At 37.7% G+C, this 27231-nt stretch overlaps 2 protein-coding genes across 11 annotated transcripts in view; both read left to right on the plus strand.

The window, feature by feature from the left end:
• The window catches only part of LOC128855456 (segmentation protein cap'n'collar), a 287928-nt gene that overhangs the window by 25922 nt on the left and 234775 nt on the right, over positions 1–27231 (plus strand). For 5 of the 10 annotated variants that reach the window (XM_054090369.1, XM_054090367.1, XM_054090378.1 and 2 more), the window contains exon 1: positions 25787–25936. Coding sequence is in view for 2 of the 10 variants with exons in the window: in XM_054090381.1 (XP_053946356.1) it covers positions 18989–19162 (174 nt within the window). In the remaining 8 variants the exon portion in view is untranslated. The other 5 variants (XM_054090373.1, XM_054090376.1, XM_054090381.1 and 2 more) reach the window with 4 other exon arrangements.
• LOC128855139 (uncharacterized) lies at positions 10378–15594 on the plus strand. The gene is made up of 2 exons (XM_054089811.1): positions 10378–11549; positions 11793–15594. Exons 1-2 carry the CDS (start codon positions 10378–10380, stop codon positions 15592–15594), a joined length of 4974 nt encoding a protein of 1657 aa, XP_053945786.1.

Consider the following 27231-nt stretch of genomic DNA (forward strand, 5'->3'; position numbering starts at 1 on the left):
CAAAAAATACCTTGGAACGCTTGGCTGGGAAGTGTTACCCCACCCGCCGTATATTCCAGACATAGCTCCCTCCGATTATCATTTGTTCCGGCATATGAGTCTCGATTTGGCGGACCAGCGGTTCTCCTCGTACGAGGCTACCAAAATATGGGTTGAGTCATGGATAGCCAAGCAGCGGCCAGAATTTTGGAGAAACGGCATCCGGAAATTGCCCGAAAGATGGGCGAAAGTTGTAGCTAGCGATGGCCAATACTTCGAATAAAATATTTTGTACCGTTTTTTCACAATAAAGCCCCAAATCTTCGAAAAAAACCTTTAAAACTAATTCAACCTCCATTAAATAAATAATAAATATTATTATACAATAAATAAATAAAAACTAAGAAAAAACATAGCCATTTAGCTGATTTTTTCATGTAAAGGCCAAAAATGGTGATATTTTTAAATTGGGGGACATCAGAATTCGTTTTAGAGATATGGTTCCTTCGGCAAAGTTTCTTATTTTGATCCCTAGAATACGATTTTCACAGAGCAATGAGAGATTTTCAAATCGACCCGCCCTAATATGTATGTAGTATATGTTTGTACATATGTATATATGCATGCATAGCTAAGTTTTTAATAAATATTTAAAATAAACTCGTTCTGAATCCAGTATTTTTCCCTCCTCCATATATGTACATACATATGTACATACATATCTGGTGTATTTTACAAAACAATGAGTCAGAATGTATACATTTTTCGCATTGCAAATTTCTTTTGGTACTATCATTCAATCTTCTAACTAACTAAATAAGCAAAACCTTCGTTCGAGTTTTTAAAAAATATTCCATGTATAAAAAGAGGCTCACACCAAAATACAGTAGATTCTGGTTTTATGCGGTATATACGTTCCGCAAGAAACAGCATAAAAAAAGCTACCAGTTCTATAGTTTCAAAAGTGCTAAGAACCGCATAAATCTGAAATAATTAAATAAAATCGCATAAACAAAAAATGTATTTTTGAAAATTATATCTTTATTTAAGAAACGTCAGAATCGAAAAACAATTTTACATCGTCAGAAAGAGAATCAGACAATACCCGCATGTTGCGCATTCGTTTAGGATTTGGCGTAAAATCACTTCCGTCACTTGAGGAAATGTACACGTCTGATCAGGATAGTCATGCAGGCAGTTCCATACTTGTAGGGTTAGCATTTTTGAAGTAATCTGTGATGAGTTTTTGCTTAGCTGGTTTAGAATATTGTTTATATTACAATTCCCAATAGGTCGACATGCATTTTTTAATTTTTTTAAAAATCGCACTATTTCAAAACCGCATAAAAACAGAATCTACTGTATCTAATTTATTACTTTGATTGAAGCAACTAAAAAAATATGTTCTAGTATAAATATTTCGCCGTAGCCGTTATGAACCAGAAATCAATTTCACAAGTTTAGTGTTTTTTTTCAATAAAGCTAACGAGCTGTGACAGCATTTTTTTCTCTTTTCTCTATTTTGCAAAAACGTCATTAGCACATCTCACCCATGAGAAATCTATTTGCTATTATACATCTGTATGTATAAGCACATATTTGCATGATTATTTTCTTTGAAACTAAAATTATTGCTAACATTCAATTTGTGTATGTACAGTGCCGGGCCAGCAGTTCTCTCACACTCACCATCCAAGCTAAGCTGTTTAAGAGAATTTTTGAGAGCATGTAAATATGAACATATGTATATACGAGGGTGTGTGCGTATATAGGGTTTTCGATAATGGATAACATGATGTGACAGCTGTGCTATTATGGCGCCGTCTGACAGAATTGTTATCTATGTTTAGTCATCGAAACCAAATTACAATCGCACGTCCCACGACAATCGGTTCTACGTAATCGGAACGACTCGGATTTATATCTAGCCAAGAACTGGCACTTCAACAGCATTCCCCTTATATGTATGGGGAATGTTAATGCGGCTACAACAACTACAATAATCATCACAAGTTTCACGAGTAAACAGCAAATTATACAATTTTATTATAAATGATTTAAGGGGTTATATACCTTGTGTTTTTCAAAAAAATCAAAATAAATTTTATTTCTTTATCGTAAAGTACAATCCCTTGAGAACATTTTCCAAAAATTTCATAGAGATCTGAGCAATAGATCGAAAGTTACAGCGTTTTAAATTGTGCGTCGTCACGTCCTGAGCGTACGGCCTCATGCGGCGCTTGAAACTTTAAACGCGATTATCTCAAAAACGTGTTTTTCCAAAAATGCTTTTGCGGTGGACGCGATTGCAAAAAAAGTATTCAACCGATTTTTATAATTTTTTTTTTTAAATTGTTTGTAATTGATGTCGCCTCTTAGTGAACGATCAACTTTTTATGTATAAATTTTTATTTTGCAGATATGAATTTTTTAATGCCAATTTTAGGACTGTAGAAGTGGAGTTTTTTAAAAACATGTTCCTATTTTCACAAAAATCAAAATATTTAATATATTGATCGTTCACTAAGAAGATATAACCCTATACTAATGAAATCTTTTCGATTTTTTGATTTCAGTTGACTTGGTGGACTTGAATCGCGTCCACCGCAAGCCTCTTCCAAAAAAAGGGTCTTGGGGGAAAACGCCATAACTCCGCCATTTTTAAATATTTTTACACAAACAAAGCCTTTTTTTTTCTTTAAACATTGTAATATCCAATAATAAAAACTTTTATACAATAAAATTATTGCTACATATCTTTAAAAAAAACCCAACTTTCGCTAATTTCACCGGACCACAAGGTATATAACCCCTTAATGGTACAGTTTTTTACACCCCGTTAGAATTTCGCTTGTAGGATTTTCCGAAGTCACAGATGTACGCAATCGACTGTTGCGCTCGAGAATCATTAAAAATTTAATCTCTTACATCTCTTCAATTAAAAAAAAATATTTTAATACTTTACAAACAGTTTCCTTAATTCTTTTTCGACTTGCCCTTATTGGAATACCCTACATATATGTACATACTTGCATACGTAATAGGAAATCCCATTGACTGCGAATTTGTTACGTACATAGTTGTAGCAGAGAATGCAATTGCATTAACATTCTCTGGTTGTAGCCATTAACACCCTGCAGAGAAATCTCCTTCTGTCGAACTGGCGCGCTTCTATTGAATTTAAAACCGTGACTAGTTCGCGTTCCGTTTACTGATACACAAATTTTCAAGAAAATATTTAAATAATATGCAGCTCTACTTTTTCATGCAGTCTTTAAGGGGGAACACCACTGTGATCTTTCATTTTTTTGAATTTTCTTAAAGTAGATATATTCAAAAATATGTAAAAAAAATTTTACATAAAATCTCGAAAATTTACGAAGTTATACCCAAAAACAAAAGTGCAGGTAGTGAAAGCGAAGTGCCGCCAATGAAAACTTTAAACGCGTTTTTCTCAAAACGACTTTTCTGAACACGGTGGCCTCGATTTCTCGAAGACTTATGAACCGATTTTAATTTTTTTTTTTTTAGTTCTTGTACATGTACTATATTGGCTACAGTCGTACATAGCCGTTTTTAAAAACTCCAAAAATTTATATTTTTTCAAGCCTTTCGAAAACAAAAAGAGGGTAAAAACACAAACTCATTTTTCAAACCTGCACCATTTTCTCAAAAAACAAAAATATTAAAAAAACGCCACGTACGACGATAGCCATGTATGTATAGATTAAGATTTTTTTGGTTTTTTGCTTTCAGATGATTTTTCACCGCTGTATCATGGCCACCAGTCTGCATCTGTTTTTAGGACGTCATTGCATTTATATTAATAATATAACAATTGTAATTTATAATATTTTTTAATAAAAATTTGTGCCAATATAGTTGAATATATGTTAAAAAAATTATAATTTGTCCGCTCCTCAAATAACCATCCCTACTTATAAAAAAAAAATGCATGAAAATCACTTAATTTTCACGCGTTCACAGTGGTGTTCCGCCTTAAGAGTGTTCCCACATTGAGCGTTTCCTCGACAATCGGTTCAATGTAACCGGAACCACCCGGATTTATATCCGGCCAAGGACTGTCACTTCAGCAGCATTCCTCGTATGTGCATGTCATGTTTATTCAACAACAACAACAACTACTACTACAAGTGCTCCATTAAGTTCACATTTTTGAAATATATCTTGAGCCAGCACAATAGTTTTCCAGTCTCTCCAGGTAAAGGTGAGCGAGAGGCTCAAAACCCCCATTAGAAAATTTCCGTAGAATTTGGATGCATGGGTTCTGAAAGCCTTTTCTCGTATCAGGTCTCCCATCTATTTGCATCCATGCATCATGAGAAAATATACGCCGCACTTCGAGTGCTCCTGGCTGGGGAGCTTGTGGTGTTCTTTAATTATTATTGTTAACACTTTTTTTTTATTGTTTTTCCGACATTTTAAATATATATTTGCGCATCAACAAATTTCTTAGAATTTGTCTGTGAAATCAATGTTGCTTGCAATAAAACTCTCTTCGTACCCACAATGTAAACATGCGCATACATACATACATATATACGTATGTATGTAGCGGTGGCGAATTAGCACTGGAAAAAAGAGACTTGGTGCTAATTTATAGATTCTACAGAGGCGGCAGAAAATGACGACAAAAATATTGACTTTGAGAATCAATATAAAAACTTATAGCTGCTTTGGATATTAGGACAGGTTAAAATATTTGAGACAAATTTGTAACGTTAACCAAAATAACTTAATAAAGAAAATTGAAGCGACAAATTTGTTGTATTATTTTTCTTAGTTCTTGAGGATTGAAGGCAATTTTTGGCGTTTGTGGTATGTGACAAGATCGAACTATACTCTCTTTGAGCAAAAACTCGTACAAAACTTTTCTTACGAGAAATATTACGCTTTCATGGTTTTTAAATTTAATGATAACTAAGGGAAATTCTCGTATATTGGTCACCATTGAAATGCTATTTCGAATGTGTAAGCATAACCATACATCCACGTTGATTGATATGTGTAATTAGACCCTAAGCAATAGTTCTTAGTTAACTTAAGTATTGTTTGTTTTGTTTAAGAGCGTGGCTAACAGCTATTTTCAAAAACGAATAAAAGCACAGATTGAGTTTGACTACGAACCAGGTTGGGTGTTCATTTTTCTATCAAGTGTTTTCAAATGTAGCCCACCTTGGACAGGCTCTTCAAGACTAACATGCCATCAAAAAGGGAGTGACAAATTCAAAGGCAATGGAGAAAGGGGGAAATAAATTTTTACACCAAATGAAAAAATAAAGTAGGTTATGGAGTTTTTTCAACAGAATTAGAACTACAATTATCTGACCGACTTCCGGTCTACTGTAGCGGCAGAAGTCTTAGCCAAAAATGAGGTAACTGTGTACCCTAACACACACGAGGCGTAACAAAAATTACCATAAATTTTTTCTCAACAAGCCAGGCGGCCATCAAATGAATGGAGGCACTTTCACTAAGATCAAAGGTTGCTCAGGAATGCCTGGCAGCTTTAAGGGGACAGATACCTGTAAACGGCCATATTTTCCCTGATGTTCATTAAAATTATTTAAAATGAAGAAGTCAATATATTTTTTTCAAAATTGGCATTCACTTTATTTATACATTAAAATAATATACATTTTTTTTTTCTTTATTTTAATCATTTAAAATGGTGGATGTACACTCAATTCTTCCAGGAAGGTCGCAGCGGGGCTTCTCAATCGGCGGGCATTGTAGCATCGGCGTCAGTGACCTGAATACAAAAACCAAACATTTTTTTGTTTATTAATGTCATAGTTTGTGCAAAATTTCAGGGGATCGGTCAATAACTTTTCGAGTTATCGTGTACGCCAATTCGAAAAATATAGTTTTGAGAAAAACGCGTCTAAAGTTTGAATACAACGTAACTTTACCTCTCCCAGCGCTCGAACGCAAAGAATAGAGTCGTCCCGGTTGACGATCTATAATATAAGAAATACTTAAATTTACGTTCTAAAATTTTTTTGAAATATTCTTAAAGGATTATATTGACATTTTATGAAAAAAAAAATTGGTTTTGTTTTTCGAAATTTTACGGGTCCCCTTAAATGATATTAGCATCGTCTTTCAGTTAGAATTTTCAAAAAATCGTTTTTTTTTTCTTCTAAATGTATATATGTATATTTAAGAATATACACAGAAAATTTAATATCGTTCCGATGAATATTTTCGAAGGTACACGCAAATTTGAAAAGGCGTTTCAGAGTGCTTGGAAGTACAAGGCCGGAGCGGCAGCGCGTTTTTCTCAAAATGGTGTTTTCAAAGTCGGTGGCCAATATTACTCGAAAACGGCTAAACCGATTAGTCTCAAATTTTAACACGAGCTTCTTAAATATTTTTTTAATTTTTTAATTTTATTTTTTAATTTTTTAATTTTATTTTTTTGTTAATCGAAGATTTTTTCTCACAAAAAATTGTTCTTTTTATAAACAAATTAAGCCCGGAATTTTGGCCAAAAATCGATTTTTTTTTGTTTTTTGATGAGCCGCCATTTTTACAAAAAAAATTATTTTGCTTATTCCTTCGATTAATTACTAGATTTAACTTTACTTTAACGAAATCTATTTGGTTTTTTACTTTCAGAGGATCCAGTTCAGATATATAGTGGTTACCGCACTTTTTTAAAAGGAGCTCCCGGATATCAGCTATAGCTCCTTTCCAAATAAATATTTTTACTAATGCTGAGTCTTTAAATACAGTTAAAAGATAACATAATATGTACACAAATTTTTAGTTCAATAAATTAAGAAGCTTTCTCGGAAAAAATTCTGGAAAATTCGCTTTTTTTGGCCTTCTAACTGTATATAAGAAGAAGAACTGTATTTAAGGTCAGTCTTATATGGTCTCCGGCACATAGAGATATTTAAGGAAATAGCAAGGCCGATGAGCTAGCCAAAAGGGGTACTAATCTTCCACTGCTTGAAAACAGCGGCAAAATTGGAATTCTTATGGCAACTTGCAAATTAGGGATAAAAAATAATATTCTCCAGGAGGCAAATTGGTCATGGAGAGAAGAAACTACTTTTGTTACACCCAGGCTAATTTGGATGCGAATAGAAACAGATTTAGAAAAAGTTAGGATAATTGCTCAACCTCTCAAGAGAGAACATCTCGAAAGTAGTGGCTTGTGACACCGGTCATGGGCTGTTAGGTTGGCTCTAGGCTAGCAGTATTTTCCCATGAATACTGCTGAAATTATAGAGACGAGAAAGAAACTGTAGAATACTTCCTCTGTAATTGTCCAATCTTAGCTAGGAGTAGAGCAAGTTTGTTAGGAAAATCCTCTTTTGACTCACTTACGAAACTATCCGGTGTTGGCATAAAACCTATCCTACGCTTCATAAGAGTATCTAAATGGTTCCATGATGAATAAACGCTGAGATTCCCTTATTGCTCACTGATATCACGAGTAAGTTGGCTATTCTAAAGCGACTACCACAAAAAACTAACCTAACATCTTACGAAGAAATAGAGCACTAACGTTCGGATTTGATTTTACTTTTTGGAGAAGCTAACGCATTTCACATCCACACTTTGGGTAGAGACTTATATCTCGATAACGACTTAATAAAACTCGTCCAAAAATAAAAATAAACCCCGCCATCTTTTGTTTAATGTTGGGATTTAATTTCTGTTCGTTTATCTGATGTCACAGGCTATAAATCTCCATTCCAAATTCCGAAAATTTATAGCCAGCTCTGATTAAATTTTACTACACTGTGCGTGGCTATATAAAGTTCGATCCAGATCGATTTAAGCTCTCACTACTTGTTTTTTTTTTAAGTGAAACTTCTTAGGCGTCGACGGGCGAGCGAGAATAGAGCGTAAAATTTCAAAGCCATGCAACGTTTTTGACATTTTCGTTCCGCGAGAGAGAAAAGAGATATAACGTAGAGGAAAAGGAGAGAGAGAGAGCTATACCTTATATATATCTTAGATACACTATTAGGCTATTTTTCCTGAGTTTTTCCTTGTGGTTGCTAATTTCTGCCTACTTTTTGGCGCTTGTTTGTTGGTGAACTAGTAGGAAATATAATTTTGGTGCCTACTGTTTGGGGCGTTTTTTTGGTACCAATTTTTTAGTGTTTTTTTTTTTGGTGCTACTTTTTGGCGCTTATTTCCGTTTCCTTTCTAGTGCTTGTGCGTACTATAAAGTGCTATCTATTCCGGCGTCGGATTTATTGGCATTGCCTTGCGGTAATTTGTGCCGTTGCTGCGGTCCTGGAATCGCTGCGTTTGTGCGGGTGATTAACGCTCGGAATAGTGCACGTTGTTGCCACGATTTGCGTCCGGCGTTTACTTACACCGGTCTACCCTTCTCCTTTTTTGTAAATTTTGTCTATTTGTATTCTCTCGGGTCTCTCCCTCTTTCTTTGTCTGCCTTGAGAATTTCACTTCTGTTATAAGTACTACGCTACACCCACTTTTTTTTTGTTTTTGTATGTAGGCCGACCCGGCTTAATATATGTACTTAAATACATACTAATACATTCATTAAAGGTGATGACACTGGACCAACAACAACGTTTTATACATTGGAATGTCACGACAGAAGAAAATAGAAAAGAAAAAGACGAACTGCGTTCAACCGCCGACATTCATTTGAAGTTAGAAGCTTACGATGATAGTAGGAATTGAAGGCTTTTGTTATTTCATTTTGCGCCAACATCCGAATGTACATATACGGCGAAAGAAGGGGAAACAAATCAGCCGGTCTGCTGCTACAACCTTCAATAGATTCGGCACGGCTTTTGCATAGATATCGAAATCGATCTGACCTAATGTACGTTCGCATGCGGCGGAATTGTTTGATATTTTTTTCATATTAAGACTCGACTCATTGTATGGTATTTACATGCGAATTAATTTGTATATGAACGTACTTACAATGTATATATGTGTATGTATGTATGTACGTATGTTTGTGTGTATGTAGTTACAACTCGATTTCGCTTCATAAAAGAACTCAGTGATTTCGTGCTAGGTGAACACTTTGTACATTAACGTGCGCGAAATCAAAATGAATTTGCAGCTGAAAGGGATCACGTGCATGTCTCATTACAGATCAATGTTAATGACAATGAATAAATTTGTAATCTAGCGACAGATGTCGGTGCGGATGTGTGTATTTGTAAACTCGTATTTTGTTAGACAGTTTATAGAAACTAGTTTGACAGCTTTATTTGACTTCATCATAATTTTTACAGCTTTGCTCATCTTATTACAATTTACATCGAAACTCAAGTCTATGGCACATCAGATACATGAATAAATCGACACTAAGTTTGTATGTGAATACTTACCTTTGTACATCTTGAAATTGGCCTACTATTGCGAGTCTTAATTATTTAAAAGCGTGGCTTAAATTAAAAATGGTAACAGATTTTTTTAAATAAAATTACAACAACTCAATGAAATGTTCAATACTCTGCTGTTGCCTTGTATCAGGTCAGTCCATAAGTTCGTGCGTATTTTACCCATAATTTCACTTTTGTACGATTTTTGCATACAAAAAATTATTCGCGTAATGTAACGGAACTATTTATATTTTCTTTGATATACTGTGATGATTTTAATCGCGGATAGAAGCACGTGTTGTTAGAAAATAAAATGGAATCTTCGAACGCGTATAAGAGGCATATTTTGTATTTTTTTTATAAAAGTGGTAAAAATGCAACAACTGCTGCTGCAGAAATAAACACTGTTCACGGACAGGATACCGTGAGTGTAAGGACTGCGCAAAAGTGGTTTTCAAAATTCCGAAGTGATAACTGCGACGTGGAGGATGCCCTGCGCGCTGGTCGTCCTGAAGTCTTTAACTCCGACGCCTTGCTCGAACTCGTGGAAGCTGAGCCAAATTTTACAGTCGATATGATAGCTCAGAGGTTAAATTCATCGCATGGAACAGTTCACAGGCACCAGGTTCAGTTGGGGAAGGTTCCAAAGCTGGGAAAGTGGGTCCGTCGCCAACCTTCAGCAGAGAGTGAATTTGTGTTCTCAGCAGCGACAACGGTTTGAAAATGAAAGTTTTTTGAACCGTATCTGTTCAGACTTCGTCCAATCTGGCACCACCTTAATTTATAGCAACTTCCTATGTAATTGGTATTATTTCTTCGAATTCATCTATACATACATACATATGGTATTTATGCACAGTTAGCTTTAAACAGTTATTTTCCTTTGTACTTAAAAATGAGACGCTCAATAAAATTCATTGCTTGTACAGCTTCGAAGAGAACACACGTCTTTATATTTGTGCTTAAACATTTTGGTGCCTCCTGTGAGGACAAATAATTAAATTGTGAAATAGAATCGTTTAATTAAATTATTGTTTAGCTAATGGCAGAATTAAATTTGCGCGCTTCGGCAATAAAGGCCATTAAACGCATACACGATCGGGTGAGTGGATTCCAGCAGGGTGCATTTGATGAATTTCATCTTGAGCAAGAGTTGAAATCATTGTCAGCACATTATGCACGTTTCGTGACCAACCATGACCTGTTGGTGGGCAATGCAGCAAACGCCGAGTTGGAGGCCCACGAGAAGTTATGGGAAGAGGTTGAAGGTATTTACAACAATGCATGTACCCACTTGAACCGTGCAATCATGGGTGCAAAACCGAGTCAGTCTGCTGTGATGCCTGTGCGAGAGTGTGAGGTTAAGTTAGAACCGCTTGCAATTCCAACGTTCGATGGAACTATGCAGAATTGGCTGGCGTTTAAGGACGTTTTTGAATTGCTTGTCCACAATACAGACTATCCTGAGGCCTACAAGTTAGGCAAGTTGCGGCAGGCAGTAAGCGCAAGTGCTGTACCGCTCGTCGGGAGTGTATATTCTGGGGGATACGCTGATTTATGGAAGGCGCTTAAAGAACGTTTTGACAATAGAAGGCAGCTGGCTGAGACTCATGTGTCACGCTTACTCAATATCAAGCCGACAACTGAGGACACACCAAGTGCGTTACTGTTCATCGTCGACACGGTACATGAATCACTACGAGCTTTACATGTCATGGGTCTACCAGTGGCCGAATGGGATGCTGTGGTCGTACCGATAATAGTTTCGAAACTTCCTATAACTACACAGCGCGAGTGGAACATGAGCTGTTCACCCACCGAAATTCCGAGCCTCGATGAGCTGCTTACGTTTTTGGGTCAGCGGGCTCATAGCCTCAGCACAACAGTTGTCACATGGAGCAATGGGGTTGAATTTACGTCCAAGAGTCATCAACGCGCTGGTGGTCCGTCAAGAGCTGTTAGATCACACGTCGTATCTGCAGAGGAGGGTAAATGCACATACTGCCAAGGTGCACATCGTATTATGAAATGCGCACGCTTTCTTGTGATGAAATACGAAGACAGAATTACTGCTGCAAAGACTGCAAAGCTTTGTTTTAACTGCCTAAAGCAAGGTCATTCAGCAAGACAATGTCCATCGGGGAATTGCCGTCACTGTGGTCGTAAGCACAACTCATTACTTTGCCGCGAATCATTATCTCAGAATCCATCAGAGTCAGTGTCAACGTGTCCGGAAGGAGCCGTCACTGCCATTGCATCCAGAAATTCGAATCTCTGACTAGAGCCTGCTGTGGTAGGTTGCCTTGCCAACGCGAGTTCAACAGTGTTATTGGCAACTGCGCGTGTATTTGCATGCGGCAACTCTACCAATGGACGTCTGGCGCGGGTGCTCTGTGATCCCGGATCACAGGTTAGTTTTATAACAGATAAATTAACTAACTCTTTGTCTCTTCATAGGAGCAAATGCGAAGTTTCGGTGGAAGGAATCGGAGCTTACTCCTACGCACGTACACGCGGGCGTGTCACACTCACGTTAAAATCGCTCTATTCCAGTTTCAGTTTGGAAATCGTTGCACTTGTCATGCAGTCAATTACTAAGGTCATCCCAACAGTGCATATTGACATGACACGGTGGCAGCATTTGAATGGACTAGAATTGGCCGATACGCAGTTCGGCATTCCTAGCAATATCGACATTCTTATTGGTGCGGATGTATGGGGAAAAGCAGTCGAAGGGGACATAAGACTCGGTGGCCTCAATGAGCCACACGCCCAGCGAACCCGCTTCGGCTGGGTTGTCTTCGGTCCAGTGCCAGCAGCGCAGCCAGCAACGCCGCCAACTCTTTCCTTCAGCACCCAGCAAGGCGAAGAGGACGCACGCTTGGAGGAGCTCGTAAGAAGCTTTTGGAAGTTAGAGGAAGTGCCTTCACAAGATTGTAACGGCGAAGATGAATGTGAGAAAATCTTTTTGACCACACACTCCCGCACAAGGGAAGGGCGCTACATGGTTCATATACCATTTCATCCTGACGCACCGGCTTTGGGCAACTCATACGCCCATGCTTTACGACAATTTCATCTTCTTGAACGACGACTAGCAGCGAATTGTGAGCTCAAGAAAAAATACATTGCCTTCATGCGCGAATACGCGGACCTCGGCCATATGGAACCCGTTAGTCACATTGGAGATGGGGGGGTCAACTACTACATCCCTCACCACGCGGTTCTGGAAAAGTTCCGCGTTGTGTTCAATGCTTCAGCGCGGACCACGAGCGGCCTCTCACTGAACGACGTCCAGTTGGTGGGAGCCACGATTCAAGAACCATTTGTGAATATCATCTTTCGTTTTCGGTGTTTTCGCGTAGCATTAACAGCAGACATCGAGAAAATGTTCCGTCAAATTCTGATAACTCCCGAACATAGGGATTTCCAACGCATTATTTGGAGAGAATCACCAGACAATGACCTAGCAGTATACCGTTTAACTACAGTGACGTATGGGATGGCTTGTAGCCCGTACAACGCAGTTCGCGCACTCAATCAATGCAGTTATGATAACTACAACGTAGTCGCAGATGGCCATCAGTCGATTGTTGCGCGCGATGCGATTCTGTCATCATTTTATGTAGATGATTTTCTCATCAGTTGTGACACTGAGGATAAAGCCTTCGAACTCGCTGTCAATGTGAGTGCGATTTTGTCGGCCGGACAGTTCCTTTTACGAAAATGGCATTCTAATAGTGGTGAGGTTGTAAAGCGTTTAATTAGTAACAATTCTTCAATCGTAGAGTTAGCAAGTGAACCATCGACGGCAACTGTGCTTGGTTTAAGCTGGGACCCAACAACAGATGAGATCTTTTTCAAAGCGAATCTAAACCAGAACATCGGATGCCTCACAAAACGTCGGGTTTTAAGTGAGGTCGCCAAACTATTTGATCCTACTGGCATGCTTGCTCCAATTGTTATTGCCGGGAAGATATTTATTCAGAAGTTGTGGTCTGCTGGCTTAGAATGGGATGCACCACTCCCAGATGCACTTCAAAATACGTGGGTCTTATTTTACAGAGAACTTGACGTTATAAACCGTATCCGTGTACCACGATGGTTAGGTTTGGCTGAGGGTAAGACTACTATGCTACTTGGGTTTTGTGATGCAAGTCCACTTGCCTATGCGGCTGTCCTCTATACTAGGACAACAGACGGTGAAGGTCGGTCAACTGTATCATTGCTAACAGCTCGCACCAAAGTGGCGCCACTCAAGGGTGCAACGATTCCTCGCCTAGAACTTTGTGCGGCACATTTACTCGCATCCACACTTGACAGTGTGCGGACTGCTCTACGTCTAACGGACACTTCTTATCATTTATGGTCCGACTCGCGAATCGTGTTATGTTGGTTACGTAAACCTCCAACTACTCTCAAGCCGTACATTTCCAATCGTGTTCGTCACATTCAAGAGCTGACATCACCAGATCGTTGGCATTATGTACGGTCTGCACAAAATCCGGCAGACTGTGCCAGTAGAGGTATCCGAGCATCAGAACTGGTTGAACATCAGTCGTGGTGGCAAGGGCCAAAATGGCTTATGGACAAACAGCTACCAATTTCCTTTGGGATCGAATTAAAAGATGACGAGCTTGACATTGTACGTGGTGAACAGAGAGTGTCATCATTTGTAGCAACGACGGCCCACGCGAGCATTCTTACAACTCGGCGTCTAGACGGCCAAATAATTCTATTAAGCGAACGCTTTAGTTCATTGCAAAAGCTTCTTCGTACCGTGGCAATCGTACTTCGGTGGCTACCAGTTCGCCGACATTTGCGAAGACTGATCGTCAATCCTACAGAAATGGACGATGCTCTTAACGTGCTAATCCGAAACGAGCAATATACCTTTGCGACTGATATGTCTCTGATTCGGAAGGGATCGGAAATATCCAGCTCCAGCAAACTAAGGTCATTGAACCCTTACATAGATTGTAACGACATATTGCGAGTCAGAGGTCGTATTGGTCACGCTGACCTTCCAGAAGATCGACGTTTTCCGATAATTTTACCGAAGCATGGGAGTTTGGTACACTTACTCATCCGACACGCACATGAAACCACGCTTCATGGTGGGGCGCAAATCACTCTTCAAACTCTTCGCGCGCGGTACTGGATATTGAACGGAAGGCAAGCAGTCCGAAGCTTTGTACAGACTTGTGTTATTTGCCGACGACATCGAGGCGTAACGTTATCTCAGCAGATGACATCCTTACCCAGGCATCGCATTACGGCAGCACGGCCATTTATATCTTCAGGCGTCGACTATTGCGGGCCTTTTACAGTGCGCATCGGCACAAAAAGATCGCGCACAACGATCAAAACATATCTAGCTGTTTTCGTTTGCATGGCGACCAAGGCCGTGCATATTGAAGTTGTTGATGATCTTTCATCACCCGCATTCTTAGATGCATTTACGCGATTTATAAGTAGACGAGGTCCATGTCGAGATCTCTATAGTGACAACGGTACTACGTTCACAGGTGTTAACCGTTTGCTTAAAGAAGACTTGGCTGCTTGGCAGAACGACAACAACCAACAAAGTTTGGCGAATCTCGGTACTCATTGGCACTTCATCGCTCCCAGCGCTCCTCATCAAGGTGGTCTCTGGGAGGCTGCGGTAAAATCTGCCAAATATCATTTGGTGCGCCTCGTTGGAGCGCAGTCATTATGGTATAGCCAACTTCACACTTTGGCGACACGCATTGAAGCATGCCTAAATTCTCGTCCGCTAACACCTATATACGATGATCCCGATGATAAGTTAGCGTTGACCCCTGCCGACTTTCTGGTTGGCGCTCCACTGGTTGCAGTCCCTGAAGCTGACATCAGAACAATTCCGTCCAACCGTATTAAGCACTGGCTCTGGCTGCGTCAGATACATCAACAATTTTGGCAACGATGGAGCGAGGAATATTTATCTACTCTTCAAACTCGAAACAAGTGGCAGACGAAATCAAGGGACGCAAAGATCGGAGACATAGTCATCGTAAGACATGAGAATTTACCACCAACATATTGGCGCTTAGGGCGCGTAACTGCGGTTCATCCGGGCAGCAATGGTTTAATACGTAATGTCACGCTTCAGACGGCGAACGGTATGATGACTCGTGCGGTACAGAAATTGTGCCGGCTTCTGGACGCAGAGCATTTTGAGGCCAGCGCCTCAACCGGGCAGGATGCTCAGACTTCGTCCAATCTGGCACCACCTTAATTTATAGCAACTTCCTATGTAATTGGTATTATTTCTTCGAATTCATCTATACATACATACATATGGTATTTATGCACAGTTAGCTTTAAACAGTTATTTTCCTTTGTACTTAAAAATGAGACGCTCAATAAAATTCATTGCTTGTACAGCTTCGAAGAGAACACACGTCTTTATATTTGTGCTTAAACAGTATCGTTACTGGTGGTGAAAAATAGGTCTTTTACAATAATCATGACCGCGAACGCCAATGGTTAGATAAAGATGAAACACCAGAACGGACCCCTAGAGATGGCCTTCACCCCACGAAGATCCGCCTGTCTATTTAGTGGGATATGGCCGGTATTGTTTATTATGAACTTCTGGAACCAAACCAGACGATAACTGCTGATTATTATTCCCATCAGCTATCAAATCTGAAGTAGGCACTCAAAAAAAAATCGACCGTCTTTAGTGACTGGACGCAAAGTTTTGTTCACCAGGACAACGCAAGATCTCATACCGCAAGACAAACTTAGACAAGCTGAACGAGCTCGGATGGGAGCTAATGCCGCATCCACCATACTCTCCGAATATTGCACCTTGTGATTATCGTCTTTTCCGTGGACTTTAATCCCATATGAGTAACAGGAACTACTCAAAAGAAGCTATGAAAAGGGATATCGAAGCGTATTTTGGCTCCAAGGAGCAGAGAATTAAAAATTTGCCTAAACGTTGGGAGGACATTGTAAACAATGAAGGAAAATAAATTATTGATTAATAAATACTTTAAAAATCTTTTTATTTTTAAAACCACCATTAAAAAATGCATGAACTTATGGACTGACCTTATAATTTGCATCAGGTTATGTGAAATTAATTTCACGTTGCGTTGTTGGATACCATCTGGTTGGTCCAATCAATCTTAGACATTTGTATGTACATTTACGTTTTATTTATTTATTTATTTTCGTATCGAATAATACTCCAAGATCCTTATACTCTGCTACACTTTGTATTGCCTTATTAGAAATTGTGTAGGATGAGTTAAAAATATATTGACGCCTCGAGAATGTTAAATGAAAACATGCTTTAATATTCAAAGACAGACACGACCGCATGCACCAACGATGAAGATTGTTCAAGTCCAAGATTGTCCATTCCCATGGCAGCCGGTTCTACGTTACCTTAAGACCTGTTCAGGCCTTAACCCTTCGTTAAGCACATAGATTTTTGTAATGTGGCTAGGCACGTGGTCTACAATCATAGACCATTTTAATATTATGACTAAAAGTGTTATTCATTTGTGTTTCTTAATAATACTTCATAAGTATATTCTGTGATTTTATGTGAGGAATATAAACTAATATTTTCACTAAAATATTTGTGTATCTTCTGAAAATTCAATAAAAACATGAATGTATGTGTTTTTTAACTTTTATTGCAATTCATAAAAGTTTTTTCTTATAACTAATGGACGATTTACGAAAGAGTTTTTATTATTCGTAAAACTTAAAATAAAAATATGTAAAATTCACTTCTTTAAATAAAAAAATAAAAGTTCAGTACAAAACTTAAATGTTGTGGTTTTCTCACTGAGACATTCCGTGCAGCTTTCCCTCGTATGATTTTTGCAAGCAAATCTGCCGCATTTAGTACTCGACTTTCGGGATTATTTGTTCATATTGCGAGGGCAAATATGACAACGTCCGACATAGTTACTTGGTGATTGAGTGGGTTGTGGTGCAATGCTTGGAATGCCAAGAAAATTGTGGGCTCGCTGCCTCATTTCCCTGGGTAGTCGAGGATTCTTTGATCTAACTTCAATTTGTGGTCGAATGAGCTCCCAAGCGCATTTTTCAAGAAAATCACTCCGTTTTATATTATTTTGGGGATTAATTGCTTTATATACACAAAGAGCGTTTATACCAGAGATATTTAGTAAATTGTAAAATATTACCATTGGCCAACGACACGTATTCCTTGCAACATTATATAATATTTCTGACATAATTGGTCCACAAGATCTACACCAATTTTTGTGTGATTATAATCGGTTATCATAATTGGTTTTTTTTCATCATTTGTTTGCTCATCTATTGCGTTATCGTGGTGCATAGATGGTATCAGGATCACTGACCGGTTTTTTTTCGGGCACTACGATACTAGTGTACAATTTTCTTGGAAACCAAAACTACTTTACTTTTCTTTACGATTCTTCCTGGGAAGGAATTCTTTGGGAACTTCGGGTTTATTTTTTCTTACAGTTCCCAAATATGTAAGCTTTTTCTTTAGCAAATTATTAACCAACGATAAGCTGCTGAACCAATTGTCACCAGTAATATGGCGATTAGTTCCTGCGACTGGCTCTACCAATCGAAGAGTTATCTCTCCCGCACTATTGCTATGTTTGTATGGTCCGTCCGGCTGATTTCCCACTCGTGTTCATAGATGAGACAATGGATAAGCATGTGCATCGCGACATTCTTAAACAAAATTTAAATCCAAGTGTCGAAAATCTGGGCCTTAATGGCACAACTTGACAATTTCAAGCAAGATAATGACCCAAAACATTCGTCTTATCTTGTGCAGGAGTGGTTGATATACCATTGCCAACAGCTTAAAACACCTCCCCCCAATCGTCGGATTTAAATCCTATTGAGCATGTGTGGCATCTTCTGGAGCGGAAGATACGATCTCACCACATAACGTCAAAGGATTCTCTAAAAGAGGCAACAATTGCTGAATGGAATAAAATAACACCTTCCGAAACTTCAAATCTGGTAAATAGTATGAAGAGACGTTTGCATTCCATTATTCAGTCTAAAGGAGGACCCACAAAGTATTAGCGCGTTACAGCTGCAATGGAGCAAGCTGATTACGCTACCTGTGCCAATACTTTTTTATATGAATTCGTGCCTTATTTAACCTTTCAAGGTTGAATTTTTAAACCTAAGTCGAAATTAATTTTTTTGTGTTCAGACACGTAATAAATAAATACATCTAGAAAATACCGTTTTCTATTTTTTTATACTTTCATTAGAAGAAAAGTTATAGCACTGAGAACTTTGATTTCGAGTGTGCCCATACTTTTTTGACTCACTGTATACGTCCGCCGAACGTATGTATGTACATATTTTCAGAAATCTGTAACGAGCGCTTTAAATCATTATAAACGGAAAAAAGCTTAAGATTATTGAAAATTGACTCATTTCTTTTGCAGGCAAATAAACCAACGAAATCGGAGCTTGTGACGGATTCTGGAACTGGAACTTGGATAAGATTTTAAACGTATACATTGAGTCATAAGACTCCCCCGAGATATGCTAAATAAATATATGAATTTTTTACAATATATTACAGTAACACAGATTCTCTTCATACTTTTCAGTTGTAAAAAGGTGAATGCTCAAGGGTTATGATAAGCTTAGAAGATTTACCACGCCTGGAGTCTTTATCTCCGGTTAAAGACATTGAGGCTTATCATATGACGATACTGGAGACTAAGGAACCCGATAAGGAGTCGGTGGGGGATGGCGACGACAAAGGGAATCTTGCATGGCCAGGCCGTGGTTGGCGCTACATTAATCAGGTAAGTGCTTTGTTTGTCAAAATCATATAAGTAGATACTTGTATGTATGTATAAGTATGCACTTATACAGGGTGGTCCATATAGGATTTTTTGTTTGAATCATGTGTTATTTTGACAGTGACAATTCATTCCCGCTGCATATCTTGACAGAAAGTCAGTAACATATCTCCACGGAACTAATTGAATTGCTTTACGCTTGAGTATTGGAAAATATTGATAAATTATTTCTAAAGTCAATGCAGTGTAGCCCATACAGGCAGTGAAGCCAAAATCTGGCAGTGACCGAATTTTTCTGCCGGACCGCATTTTCATCTCGGCGGTTTTCTTAATAAGCAAAACTGGCGCATCTGAAAATCGGAAACCCTGCATGTGATCGTCGAGAAGCCAATGCTGCATGCTCAGAGAGTGACAATTGGGTGCGGAGCTTGAAGCGGTGATATCATTAACCCATTTTTCTTTGAAAATACTTCTAGAAACGCCATTTCAATCAGCGGTGAATGTTACAGAGGCAACGATTTCCTGTGCCCGGAAATTTAATACATGGACATGGACGATCTTTCGCTTCAGCATGATGGCGCACCATGCCACACAGTCCATGCCTCAATCGATCTTTTGCTCATCAAGTTCGGTATTCGTGCTATCAGCCGTCTCGGCGATGCCAATTGGTCACCTCGGAGCTGCGATTTGACGCCGTTGGCATTTTTTGTGCCGTGCCGTCAAAGACCGATGTTATGCGAATAATTCATTAACGATTCAGTCCCTTAAGACGAAAATGGGGAAAGCCATTCGTGTGGTACAGACAAAAACCCGCACCAAGTTCTTGGTAAAATTGGATAAGAGGATGCGCCGAGCAAGCCAAGATTGAGCAAGAATGAGCCGAGCCATCGAGCAAGCCAAATGAATAAAAGCGTTTTTTTTAAATAATGGGAATGTTTGGTTTTTCGATTGGGTTTTGTTTATTTTTTAGAATTTAGAATTTTTGAAAATAACTCTCTACATGGACCACCCTTTATTTGCTTAATATATCTGTGGTTACAAGCAATAACCGGCCAAGTCGAAAGTCCCGAGTTCAAGAAAAGTAGGTGGCGCAAAATTAATTACCTTATGGGAAGATAGGAAAGATCGCAATGAACTAGAGAGTATATGTGCAAGCAGACAATCAATGCAGTGCGTAAAGGTTGGAAGAAATATTTGGAGCACTCTAAATGTTATTTTTGTTACAAAAAATTTTCTAAAAAAAAATTGGTAAAAACAATTTCGTAAAGAAAAATTTTGTAAAGAAAAATATTGTAAAAAAAATTTTGTAAAAACAATTTTGTAAAGAAAAATTTTGTAAACAAATTTTGTAAAAAAAAAAATTGTAAAAAAAATTTTTTTGTGAAAAAAAAAATTTTGAAAAAAAAAATTTTAAAAAAATTTTGTAAAAACAATTTTTTAAGAAAAAATTTTGTAAACAAATTTTGTAAAAAAAAGATTTGTGAAAAAAAAAATGTACAAAAACAAAATTAGATGATTAATTTTGCGCCACCTTGTAATGTTATAGTTTAGAAGAATATATATTTTTTGTTGTTCGTTCCGGTACGTTGAAACGACTGTCGTGGAAACGTCGACTTATGCGGTAATTGCTAACAACTACAGGTGGTTATACTGTATGTATGTACATATGTATGTACATGCACGTGCACGAATCTGTGTATTTGTTTATGAATAATAATACCAGATAATGTACCTAATATATATAACAATGTAACATAAAAAAGGTCCCTACAAATATGAAGAGTCAAGTTGTTTGCAAAATTTGGTTGAAAAACTCTTAAGATAATAGTGCCTAACTTATCAAATAGTGTAGGTACTAAAGGGTGGTTAAATTTCAAGGGCCGATATTGAATATGAACCATACCTAAACGTCAGCGACACCGTTGGACTTATTTCTTTGGGGTTATTTGAAAGAAAAGGTGTACGTTGATAAGCCAGCAACAATTCAAAAGCTAAAGGAGGAGATAATTCGGCACATTAACGGCATAGAACCTCAATTATGCCTCAGCGTCATCGAAAATTTGAACCCTCGGATGGAGGTGTGCCGCCGAGACCGCGGCGGCCATTTGGCTTATATTTTATTCCATACGTAATTGAGCCATACCAATATTATCATAATAAAGAGAAATGACAATAATTTCCTAAAAAAGATGTATTTTATTCAAAATCAACACCGGACCTTCAAACTTAACCACCCTTTATGTATATTATATTTATATATGTATGTGCACAAATGTGTTGTATTTATAACAAAAAATGTATATAATTAATATTAAATATAATTTATCTGAAATATGTCTGTAAATAATAAGCTGTGAAAATTAAATTTTGTTTTTGTAAGGGGTTGACAGTGGATAGACATTTGTAAATGCTCCAGTTGCCAGCGAGAGAGATAGAGGGAGAGAATTAACAGAGTAGAGAGTGTATTTGTGTTCGAGACGGAGTAGCTTAAGTTAAGAAATCGAACATACATATAAACCAGTTTTTTATATCTATGAGAGTATTTGTATTTCACTGAGAATTTTATGCCATTAAATATTGAATATTATTAAACATTTCAAATAGGGTTTCGGGCTTGTGTTCAGCGCCACCAGCGCATACGTGGCGTAAATCTATTCATAAAGAATTGCCAAACCAAACTAACTTCAAAACAACCGAGAACCATAAAATCGGCTGTGGTAAACACAGTTTTGCCAATTAAAAGTTCTCTGTTTCAACTTTTATTTATAAGTTCACTTACAACCCGATTTGGGACACTTGAGAAACTCATCGTATTTATTACTTATCAATTTTATATTATTTAACGCGAATTATCAAAAATGTCTACAATGACAGTTGAAATTATTATTTAACTTTGTTTAGAAGTCGAAAGGCTTTACACATGTGTGCGATCCTGATATAAATGTTTATTTAAGCCCCTATGGCTATTTATATACAATCATTATCCAAACAAAATTTAAAATTTTTTTGTCAATCTGTTTTTCTTTCTGCTGCGAGCATGGGCTAATCTTCAAAATGACTGCACCGTTTTTGCTAGGACTTTCACTGGCTGGTAGAAGGTCCGTTTGGGCATATTATAGGCTGTTTTATTAGCCATTATGCTTAGCTGTAGTCGATTTACCGTGGCCGACATAACTATGCATACCCTACCTAAGGGAAAATTCAAACACAAATTTTTTTTTTCTATTATATCATTCAAATTTCGATTAACTTATTAATTTATTTATAATATAGTATTATTATAAAAACACAAATCAAAATATTTCAATTCCAAAAACAAAATATTATTGTATTTTCATATTTTTTTTATAAATGCCCAGAAACTTGTAGCGACAAAATTTGCGTTCCTTGTACCCTACTAGTAATAGTAAAAGTAAAAACGTTATGCAAATGACTCAAAAGGCGGCGTGGCATACTGTGAACTAATCTCTTAAGAAGCTCTTCAGGTATTTTATTCCAGGTCTCTTGCAGTTTCTGAAAAAATTCTGCTTTCTTTGAGCGGCAACTTGATCGATCGATTTCCATATGTGCTCGATAGGATTTAAGTAGGGGCTTTGAGCGGGCCATTCTAAAAGCTCTATTGAGTTTTGTCTAAAGTATTCCTTTGCTACGCGACTGGTATGTTTGGGGTCGTTGTCTTGTTGATAGATCAAATTGTGTCCAAGACCCATTCTTCGTGCCGAGGGACGTAGGACTCCCCAGTCATTTTTCCTTCAATATGTACGAGATCTGATATACCGCTATAGGAAAAACAGCCCCAGATAAGCACACTTCCCCCGCCAAACTTAATGTGCTTTGCACGCACTTTGATTGGAGCCTCTCATTACTTTTTCGCCACACTTTTTCCCTTCTTTTTGTATTTTTAAACTCAAACTTACTCTTATCGCTCCATATAGCCCTCTCCCAGAAACTCAATGGCATATTGAAGTACTTTTTGGCAAATGCTAGTCGCGCTTTCATGTTTTTATTGCTGATGAAAGGTTTCCTGATATTGTATTGACTAGAAAACCCCTCTTCACGAATTCTCCGCTGAATTGTTCGCTCGCTTACATTAATTTGAAGACTTTCTTTAATAAAACTTGCCGAAGTTGTCGGGTCTTTCTTAATTTCCCTTAGTATTTGCGTGTAATCGCGAGAATTGGTTACCCTTGGCCGACCTGTTCTTGGAGCGCTCAAAAGCCGGCATTTTTTTTTTTGTAACTTTTTATAACTCTCTGGATTGTTGACTTGCATCTATTATATTTTTTAGTAATTTTGCCATACCCCATTCCATTTTTGTGGTCCTGAACAATTAGTTTTTTTAAATCAATGCTTATTTTCTTCGACTTAGGCATTACAATATGCTAAAAGTATATTTGTTGTAAAATACAAGGTAAAATAAACACCAAAAGATTGTTTCCATTACCTTTTCACTACGAATTTGGGAAATATTTAAAACGAAGGACAACACACGCGGATATTTTAGTGGTAAGCATACTTTTGACGAATGCGGAAAGCAACTGAGACGCAATTAGTGAAAATTTTTTTGCCATGTGAAAAGATAACGGCACATTTTTAACGGCGCTGGTTTGCTAGCTCACACTTAGAAAAATAATGTGTACAATCTTAAATTCTAGGAGCAGCTTACGGACTTATGTCCATAACAAAATATTTCTTCAAGGAGTATTCATAGTTATGTCGGCCACTGTATGTATTATGAAAAATTATCGTGTGCTTATATGGCTGGAATCCTGGCGTGTCACAAAGTGGCTTCGGCATAGCAGCTGATTTTTTTTACTTGCGATTTAGTGGTTCGAATTTCAAAGTGATTTACTTCTTATTTGTTGTTGGTTTACATTCTCATTGAATTTTGGACATGCAAACCACCAAATTGCAATAAAAAAGTGCATGTAAATGTTTTGGTTGCTTAACCGAATTTTCGTGTTACTCCGAATGAAACTTTGCATACAAACATTTGCACATCATCACCTCATATCTGAAAGCAATATGTATGTATGTATATATTTTTTAAATATTCGTTTGAACGACTGATATTAAACGAATTAAAGTTTTTGTAGTTTTTTTACGACCTTAGTGCCGATTTACACACAGAGACATCTGGAAGGGAGACACTTGAAATTCTCTTTTGATGTTTCACACGGCAAAATTGTTTTTGCGTTGCTTTTGACGCTAACTTCATTAGCATTTTCTGGTTCGGAGACGTATTCTTAATATTTCTTAAATATTTCATCCAGAAGGCAGACTGGATTGGTTAAATACAGGCCAGTGCGCACGAAGGCCCAGACAAAATTTTAAAAAATTGTTTGACATGAATCGATATGAAAAAAAAAAAATAGCACTGCAACAAAAGTTGGAACCCCTCCTAAATCTGAGGGTCTGCGCACGGGCTTCATTAAATGATAAATATTTTTTTTGTTTATTTGCAATATATAAATAAAAAAAAATTAATAATAATAAATATTGAATAAGAAAAAAATACATTAAAAATACTTCATATATAAATACTTAACTTAAAATTAACTCGAGAATCTAGAAATGGAAAAAAAAATTTAGAAATCAACATAAATGTGTCCCACAAGTTTTTTAAATCTACTACTAGCAAAATTATCCTTATTCTCCCAGCTGCGTTCTTCGGCCGCCGTAGCCGAATGAGTTGGTGCGTGACTACCATTCGGAATTCACAGAGAGAACGTTGGTTCGAATCTCGGTGAAACACCAAAATTAAGAAACACATTTTTCTAATAGCGGTCGCCCCGCGGCAGGCAATGGCAAACCTCCGAGTATATTTCTGCCATGAAAAAGCTCCTCATAAAAATATCTGCCGTTCAGAATCGGCTTGAAACTGTAGGTCCCTCCATTTGTGGAACAACATCAAGGCGCGCACCACAAATAGGAGGAGGAGCTCGGCAAGACACCCAAAAAGGGTGTACGCGCCAATTATATATGCTGATGTTACATTCGGTTCCGTAGTATCGTAGATCGTTGCTTCATCGTGTCAGCTGATAATGGGCGTACGTTGACGCTGGTGAGTGGTATTGAAAGTACGAATAAGAAGCACAAAGCTGAACAGCATGTTTCCTGGGCCTACCTTTAGATGAGCTAGACGAAGACGACCGGTGATATACACTACACTGACAGGGGATAGCATTGCTGCTACAACAACAAAATCCCTTCTCTCTCTTCTCCTTCCATCCTTCTCGCACGGATGTTTCCCTATGTATATGGGCACTTAGTAAAAAAACGGAAGAAGCTGAAAAAATTTAATTTTTTTTGTTCACCTTTATGAAATTTGCAATATTGAACAATACGAACGCGCATTAAGGTAATGATTCCATATTACAAAGTTTGACGTACTCTTTAAAAATTATTACTAAAGTACTATTTAGTATATTTACTATTTAGAAAAAATGTGTAAATGCCACACTGGCCTGCTTATAACTCCACCACCGCTCTCTTTTTCCAATTCGAAGTGCTTTCCAACAGTGAAGAGCTTTTATCTTTACACTAAATTTCAACACATCCCTCGTGGTGAATAAGTTCAACGAAACAAGATGGCAAAAGTAAACGTAAAAAATTCGTATGACAACGAGTTGTAGTTGTTGTGTGTGTTCAGTTCAATGAAGAATCTAGCAAAATTAACACAAAATTTATGCGTCTGTTGCTAGTTATAATAAATTAAGCATAAGAAAGGAAAACGAATTAATTTCCATTGCTCAAACAAAGCGATAATCCGTAAAAGTAAGCGATAAAGCATTTATAAACGTTTTAAAACTGGAATTGCACGCCATTGCGGCATTTTTATTTAGTGAGTGTGTGAAGTTAATTTGTGATACGAAAACATTGTCGTCGACGGGCGAACGAGCGAAGTTACGAGGCAGCGAACGCCAAGAAAAACGTGCAAAGTGCAGGCAAATCAAGTTTTGCGGTTTACGATCTACTTCTGACAAATAAAATTATGATGGCGTTGCAGATTATCAATTTTCTAGTTAAAATGTTTTTATACGCGAATGGCATGGCGTAAATAAAAAGAAATTCAGTGCTGCCTGCTATGCCGCTGCGACTTTGTTGGCTACATTTTCTCTTGTGAATGCAATTAGAGCGGGAATAGTGCGTTTGTGAAAAATTATGAATTTATTGTACATAGAAAAGAAAGTGTGTATGTATGTACTAGCCCTGCAAAGTGTAAAAAACACGTAAAGAAAGGAAACATATTGGTGAAAAGTGCTGCTGTTTTATAAAAATGGAAGTGAACAAGTGCAATAGTAGCAGCAGCTGGTATTGTATGTGCGCGTAGCTCAGCGCTTGCTTCTGTTGGCATTTGATTGCATGCAGTGTAGTGAAGTTTTTTTGCTGCGTCATAATGACAATTGTTCATGGTTGACCGGCCCTTAAATGCAACTCGGAGAGCGTCAAAAATATGTTCTCACTGCAGCTCCGACACGAATGCAAGTTGAAAGGAAAACGTCATAGTTTTTGCCCACACTTTGTTTTATGTATTTCACAACAATCTTCTTTTAATTGTGATTGCATAGAAATTTCTCGATGTAGTTGCAATCGTTGTGTGTATGTGTGTGTTTTGTCGACTTAAAAATACTAAAAGAAATTTAAATTAATTCTACCAGACATACGAGTAAGTGCGAGAAATCGTGTTTACCTTTAAAATTGTATTTTTACTGCTTCTGCTTTCGACGCTTGCTTGGATTTTGTGTATTCTTTTCGTTCTATTAACCAAATCGGCAAAAGATGATCTCTGGACTTGACCCATTTGATGCGCTCTCTCTTTTATTATTGTTATTATTTTGGTCCCTCTATTGGGAAAATACGCCTACCTGCTTTGTTGTGGTCTAAGCCAATTGGCCCTTTTGTTGCAACAGTGTTGCCAACGCACGTGTTTAAAAACAATGTAAGAAGGGGATATTACGAGTGCTAGTAGCGACCTGAAAGAAATCCTGTTTTGTTTCGATTATTTAATGTGGAAGTGTCAAAAAACAAAAAAATTAAAAAACAAGAGTTGAGAAAAACGGCTTCATAGT

The sequence above is a fragment of the Anastrepha ludens genome, chromosome 2, assembly GCF_028408465.1.
Source record: "Anastrepha ludens isolate Willacy chromosome 2, idAnaLude1.1, whole genome shotgun sequence".
Taxonomy (NCBI): domain Eukaryota; kingdom Metazoa; phylum Arthropoda; class Insecta; order Diptera; family Tephritidae; genus Anastrepha; species Anastrepha ludens.